The following is a 7,544-nucleotide window of genomic DNA, read 5'->3' on the forward strand; positions in this document are numbered from 1 at the left end:
TGGTCCCCGTTTCGTGCGCGCTGAGTGGGCTCGAACATCCCCTCGTTTGTGCGCCGAACTTCGCTGAACTCTATGGAAGGGCTCGGTAACGGAGCCCTGTCTGAAAACGAGTCCAGCTCACTCTCTGTCTTCCAAAAAACTGTCAGGCCAAATGTTTCCTCCTCCTCACCGCCTGAGTAGACGTGGCTGGCGGCAGATCCAGGCAAGCGGCCTTGGGTTTCTTCGGCCACGAGCCCTTAACAGCAGCGCCTTTCGGAGGAGGATTAGCGGCCGTCTGGGTCTTCAGCAGCTTAGGGGTTCTGAAAGTAGGAGGCAAACGCGCCGCAGCCTGGGCGAAGGTTTGGCGCTGGGATGTGGGAGCGGTGGCTTTGTGCACCGGTCCCCATCTTGAGAGACACAGCTTTTAAGCCTCGTCACTTTTCTTTTCCTCACACCTCTTTTGCATAGAAGTAACAGCTGCACCAAACAGGCCATGCGGGGTAATGGGGGTATCGAGGAGGTCCTCCTCTTCCCTGGTGGAAAGCATGGTTAAGTTTAACTATCTAGCCCTTTACTGTAGAACCAAGAGCCCCATAGCTCTCCCCATAGCCTGGATCGCTACTTTATGGAGATGGAGACAGTGATCAGTGATGATACACACTTCTTCCCACAGTGTAGCGTCTGGTGAAGCAGGGATGGAACCGACCCACCCGAGGACATCGAAGCTTTTGGGTGAAGGTGCGCTGCCACCACTGGCTCGACTCGAGGCATTTGTTGGAGACCGTGGTCATCCATTCCCTCGCAGTCTAGAACCGAGCCACCTGCCACTGGGTGCTTGTATGGTTTTTGTTGCGCCAGGAAACTGAAAATCCCTCCAGCAACTCAGGGAAGAAAGGCAGGAACTACTTTCCCATTCTCTTGGCTTTTGGCAGCTTTTTGCCATCGAAACGTGATCTTGGTGCTTCAGCCTGAACTTTGGGCCACTGGATATTAAGTTTTGCTGCGGCGTGTTTTTACACACGTCATGCAGGTCCACATCCAAGGCAGACGAAGAAGAGTCACCATCACCGGCCTGGCTGACACCCGAAGGTGTGGGTTTTGTAACCCGACCTTGGAGCACCAGAGGCGGTTCATCATCCTCATCTTCGTCGGTGATGAGAAGCTCAGAACCTGCATCCGAGTCTCCATCATCATCACCTGCCATGGGGTAATCGAGCGGGCAAGCTGTGAAGCTATGTCCGCTCACATCCAGCCGGCTACAATGTGAGCACTCCTCCGATGACTCGATGGCTGCTTGGGCATGCCTTAAGCCGAGACATGTCACACACATTTGGTGAGTGTCCCAACTCAAAATTTTATTTCCACATGGGCAAGCTCGTGGTTTTTCGTCGGCTTTAGCGTCAGCCTTTCTGGCGTCCATGCTAATTGCAGGGACGACTTCTGTGAAGCTACAGTGAAGCTAGTGACAGCTAAACTGGCTAGCCTAATATGGCTAGGTGTCAGGGAATGTTGCGGCTTACCCTGCTGATAGCTAGCACAGCGAAACAATAGCTTGTGTGAAGTATCGCTACTTCTACCGGTATTGCTACCAATGGAGTATTGCTACTCGAGTGAAAAACAGTGAAGCGTATTTCTACTCAACACAGTTTTCACAGTTAACAGTGCTGTTTTGCAACAGACTGAATGCTAGTTTTCTTCCGGTATACACTACCAGTCTGGAACGAAGCGCCCATACGACTGCGACCGAGTTTGCACTTGTATCTATGGACAGTTAAGCTAGGTTCCAGAATGTCAGGTGAAAGAGAGAAAACCAGTCGGGACTTCTGCTCGTAGCGAGGAGAGGTTTTTGAATGACCTGTCTGTGCAGGGCAAGTCCTATATATAGGTAGGGGGTGGGACATGCCCCCTCTCTACCTGGCACTGACAGACTTATTCCCAGCCAATCAGGGCTGGTGGAGTGTAATAGGAGCTTCTGATGAGGTCACGCCCAGAGCGTTCCCATAGTGAGACACGAAACAATGCTATGAAAGAGAATCTAAAATTTTCTGTTGTAAATCTTTTCCATAGATAAGCATACAAAGATTTAACTATTATTGAATATTAAACCAATCTCAGGTCATGGAGCCTCAAAGAGCAATGCGTAGAACAATTCTGGCAGACAGGGTGTTGTCTAGAGTTCTTGCATTGATGAACTAATCTGGTGTCAGAATATGAAAAAACAGGACAATTTTTCCTTTTCAGGGTCTTTTTGCTTTGCTTATCTTGATGTTATAAGAATATTAAATCTTTTGAAAAATATCTCTTTTATCCCTGCTGTGATAAAAATGTGATATTCCAATTTATAATTTATGTTTCACAACAAAAATTAAATAACCACTCTTTCTTTTCAAATCATGTTCCTGAAATATGGATGAACCATCCAGGTAATTCTGTTTTAGTGATTATTTGAACCAAATGTGTTTATAATTTTTCATAAGTTATCCTGTTAAACTGAAATGTGATGAAACTGATGATCATCTCTTACATGTTTATATTTTAATCCAAGCGACAACTTACTTAACAGAAGTCCGCTGAAGTCGTGATGTGTCGCTCTCTCTCTGCTGCTTATTCTGAGCAGACAAGAGGTTCTCTTTTTGCACAGCCTCCCATGTATTCAGACGGCTTGCCTTCCTGCCTTGCAGCTCCACAGCTAAGTATAAAAGAAATCAGTAAGTGCAGCTAAACAGTGGTAAGAAGAGAGGTGGACATGTTGAATCATAAGTATGGTGTGAAATGATACTGCTTTTCTAATAGGGCCTTAAAAAAAGGTGTTCATACTTTTAAACACCATCCAGCTGTGTACAATTTAATCTGAGAATGGCTGCAGATGTTCTGTTTCTGACCTCAGACAGAACAGGGACAAAGTTATGGGAAAATTTAAAGGGATCCACGATTAGCTATAAAAATAGACCTTATTTGGGAAATATTTATTTTAGATGTTATTTAGTTTTATAAATTTGAATAAAATATTTTCACAAGAATGTCGCCATGTTGTTCACGCTGCAATGCATTCTGGATAAGTATGTGTAATGGTCCAACTGCCTGGCTCCTCCAGTCAAAACATTGATGAGTAAAGTTATGAAGCTTTTTTAATTTGAACTGGAGTGCACTGACATAAATCGGAACATAGAAATAACAAGAGGTGATGAGGAGGAGGAGGACCACACAGAGGAAGAGGACAGAGTTGGCAGTAGCAGCTGGTGTTTTGCTGCTTCTGAGGACTTACTTCATTCAGCTTCGTAAATGAAACAATGAATGACACTCTGGTCGGACTGCGTGATCTGGTAAGTACTTCTCTAGCTCTGTGTCTGGTTGTTGCTGAACCAACACTTCGTTCAGTGTTGGTAGTAGTTTCACATTCAGTACCAGTGTTCTAGCTCCATCAGCATACTTAGTAATAGCTCCATTAGCGCTGCTTGTCTTTGACGTTTCTCCCAGGGTCTGTAGTGCTGTATCCGGTTCGGCACCATCTATGCTGTTTAGTTTGGTGTGGTGGTAACAGCAACCACCACTTGGGTCCGGTCGGATCGGTGATGTCAGTACAGCAGTATATCTCCTGTTAGCACCTCAAAGAGCATCCAGCTTTTTTTGTCTCAGCAGCAGCATGGCATTTATTTTTAGCTTGTTAAGGTAACAATCACCTGTTAGAGCCTTTGTTAGTTCTGCTGATATAAATGACTCAAAGTGTTGTGGAGAAATGTCCAGGGTACAGATTAAGTCCTTCAGAAGTTGTGTTCCACTCTGGCTCTCGCACTGCGCTCTCCTTTCTTTCATGTGTAGGTATAATTATCCAGATTTGCCTAAATCTTTATTTTTATTTATTTATTTATTTAATTACAGCCAATAGTGACACAGTGTGGCTTTATCTAAAATCACACCAGTCAAACGCAATATGATAAACAACCACTCGGGTAAAGTTAGCCCTCCTGTGTTTACCCTGTAGACTCCAGTACAGAATGGACCAAAACGCATCATCAACCCATCAGTGAAAAAATGGCGACTTCTATGGGTGAAAAATATATCAAAAGATGGACATTTTTTAAAACTAGCTATGTATTTTGGCGTATCACAAACAGCCATTTTTAGGTAATAGGAAAATTGCAACATATTTAGTCCAACATGTTCAACTAGTCCTGGATCCTTTTAAAACAATATTCCAAGCTTTGAATATTTCACAGCACTCTGTTCAATACATCATCTGAACATGGAAAGAGCATAGACCAACTGCAGACCTACCCAGACGTAGATGTCAACCTAAACTGTCTGGCTGAGCAAAGAGAACATTAATCAAAGAATCAGCTATTAGAGGATTATGATAATTCTGGAGGAGCTGAAGATAGGTGGGAGAATCAGCTCAGATGATAACTATTAGTTGTGCGTTCCACAAACCTGACAAGAAGAAAAGCATTGTTAAGGAAACTTATAGGGAGTAATGTTTGTGTCTGGTTAAATGACACCAGAATTTAACATGTGAACAAAGGTTATCATACTTTGTTCACATGCAAAGTATGATAATCTGTCTTTTACCTGGTAAATACAAGGAGATGAAGATATCTCACCTGCAATACATGCCAATGCAGGAGCCTGATATTCAACACAAGTCTAACTTTTAGGAACCTCTCTTTATGCAGTTAGATATTAGTCCATTTTCAGACATGTCGCCTGTTTTCTACTTTCCCATTTCTTACCAAAGTGCTGACTCTTGGCAGAAGGAATTTGACGGATGTGTCTCTTGATAAGAATGTGAAGATGGGAGAAGATGATGAATGGCGGTGCCAGACAGGGTCTGTAGTGGTACTCCACAATGAGGTTGTAACGCTGAAATTTCCAGTAGATGTCACTGTGCCCCTGAACTTTGGAAAAGGTGTAGCTGCAGATAGAACATCAAAACATGGAGGAAAATAGATTCTACACTTATAGAACAATGAACATATGTATAACGTTTGGGTACCTGAACATGGCAATGAGTAGGTTGACCAGCACTATGTTGGTAAACAGCAGATAGATAACAAGGAGGATTACAACCAGCCAGTTTGCATAGGTACTCATGCAGGGTTCTGCTCCTGCCTCAATTTCTGAATGGTTATATGTGCAGCTCAGTTCTTCCAGTTTGTCGGCTTGAATGAAGAACATCAGAGGAATGTTAGAAAATGACTGTCATTTAGTGACACTGATATCTAGTTCTTCAAGTTGCTTTTTCTAGTTAATCTTTGTGTGACATAGGAATCTCAAAAATATAATGACAAGTCAAAGAGAAGCTAACATATCAGGTTAGCTTCAACTTGGACAACAGAGTAAACAAGCATTTTTGCAATCTAAAATAACTTTTGGGAGAATATCTGTCAAAATTCATGTAAAGAATTTATGCAAGTTAAAGTCAAGCCATAAAACATTTAAGAACATTGTCAGGTGATTGTTTGAAATTCTCATGCTTAAGCTAAAGGTTGAATTATTTGTAGGGATACAATGCTACTGTTTCACAAATGTTACCTTTCTAATTGCTAATAGCTAGTTTAAAATGTCAACATTGTAACTGCACCATTTTGCTGGATAGGAGCTAATATTCATATACTTGACACATCTTTCATTTTTAGTTTGACAGTAGTAATTTAGAAAAAGGTATTTCATTCTAAGATAGACTGACAGAAAATACAATATGATCACATAATAAATGTCATAATTATATAAAAAATACTTACTATCCATTTCATGAACAGGGATTTGTCCAAATATGTGCATGTATGGCCTGTAGAACACTCTGCGGAAAATCCACTTAGACCGGGGGTCATATGAAAAGAGGAGTGCCTGATGGGCAACGCCATAGGCCATCAGCCAAACACCCAGGAAGAAAAGGAAAAAGAAAACATCTTTCACCTGTGAAAAACAAAAATAGATGATTGAGGAAGATTGCTGGAGTTACAGTGAGGGATTTCATCAGGAGGTAAAACATGCATGCAAATAAGGCCCACATTATGCACTGCAAAAAAAAGAAGACATTTTTTTAAGTATTTTTGGTTTAGATTCTGGTGTAAATATCTTGGTACTATTGAAGTAAGACAAAACTAACTTGCAAGTAACTTTTTAGCACAATATACAAACTTGCTTTGAGTCAGTAAACCCTTAATACTGATGAAAGACTGCAAGTGAAATAATCTACCATTGGAAGACATTTTTTACATATAAGTTATAATTATCAGAATTGAGTCCTTATCAAACTTTAGCAACTAAATAGATTGGAATTGATATACTTTAATTTATAGCAAAGTCCATTAAACTGTAAGGTTTCTGGACCCAGTTGCAATGAAATAAACTCCAGAATCATGCTGGACAGTATGAGATTTGCTGATATGCCTTGTGTGGAGCTCTGCAAGTATCATAGACAAACATTCACCCTTTGGTCTCATCTGTCCAAAAGACATTTTGTGGGTTTAGTTTTTTTTTCACGTGTGACACAGCCTTTCAAATTGGCCATATTTGTTCTGTGTTTTTATGCATAAAAACATACAGCATCCTTATTGAGACTGCTTTTGACCTTTTTGTAAATACTCTGATATAGTTGATTTTTCTAATTACAACCATGATTTAAATTAGGTGTTTTTTGAGCAGTTCCATTACCATTTTTCCAAGAATGATGATTTTGGGTCCAAGTTGCTTGTGGATGGCAAAGATATGGATCAGACGAAGTGTAAAGATCATGTAGTCTATGGCCATAACAGCTCGTCCAACATTGAATGACCAAGGAAACATTCTACAAAAAAAAAGTTATTATTCTCATTTTCCTCAAGGCAATAAAGTTATATTACAGTCCAACACAAAGAAGACAGATGTATCGGCAGGTCAGAGCATTACAGTGCAAGGCAACATACCTTCAGTGTAGCCTTGATTCCTTCATGCATGTTTGAGCAATCCTTTGACCTCCTATGGTATTTTGAAAATGCCTTTCCTCAATAACTCAAAGCAAAGGAGTGCTCACTCAGAGTAGGGTGGGTCCTACAGGTAAGCAAGTTCCTTGAATCACCTTAGAATGAATCCACCTCCTCATCCTCTTTTTGCATTTGTATTCATTTTAAAATGTCTTTTAAGCCTCTTCCTCACATTTTCTTTTTTTGCAGAAGTTTAAGTATGAACATTTATATAAAACTTAAAATTACACTTTGTTTTTATATGTTTATTATTTTGTGTGAAAAGAAACTTTTGAATATAACAGTTTCTGGTTTGTCTCTTGACCATCTATGAAAAATGAATCTTTGACTACTTTAAAAATGTCTTTGTGGACCTTCAAGGTTTAATTTTGAGTACCCTTGGTGTAGACAGTCGCTGGTGAAGAAGACGACACAAAATGAGAGTTTCAATATCAGTAAAGCATTTAAAAAGAACTTAGGTTCATACAGGACTTATCATACAATCCTTGAACTGGTTAGCTCCCAAGACAAGAAGAAAATTTCATTGATTCCATCCATCCATCCATCCATCCATCCATCCATCCATCCATCCATCCATCCATCCATCCATCCATCCATCCATCC

General features: G+C 40.8%; 1 protein-coding gene across 3 annotated transcripts in view; it reads right to left on the reverse strand.

Moving 5' to 3' along the window:
- Positions 1–2,530: 2,530 nt before the first annotated feature.
- Positions 2,531–7,544, reverse strand: part of LOC103156809 (transient receptor potential cation channel subfamily M member 5-like) — a 52,170-nt gene continuing 47,156 nt past the window's right edge. For all 3 annotated transcript variants that reach the window (XM_007578988.2, XM_016664656.1, XM_007578989.2), the window contains exons 12-16: positions 6,634–6,766; positions 5,718–5,892; positions 4,970–5,135; positions 4,707–4,888; positions 2,531–2,668 (exon numbers count right to left, since the gene is read on the reverse strand). In XM_007578988.2, the coding sequence (XP_007579050.1) occupies positions 2,532–2,668; positions 4,707–4,888; positions 4,970–5,135; positions 5,718–5,892; positions 6,634–6,766 (793 nt within the window). In that variant the 3' untranslated portion in view covers position 2,531. The remainder of the gene's footprint in view (positions 2,669–4,706; positions 4,889–4,969; positions 5,136–5,717; positions 5,893–6,633; positions 6,767–7,544) is intronic.

This window comes from Poecilia formosa, unplaced genomic scaffold, assembly GCF_000485575.1.
Source record: "Poecilia formosa unplaced genomic scaffold, Poecilia_formosa-5.1.2 Scaffold503, whole genome shotgun sequence".
Lineage (NCBI taxonomy): Eukaryota > Metazoa > Chordata > Actinopteri > Cyprinodontiformes > Poeciliidae > Poecilia > Poecilia formosa.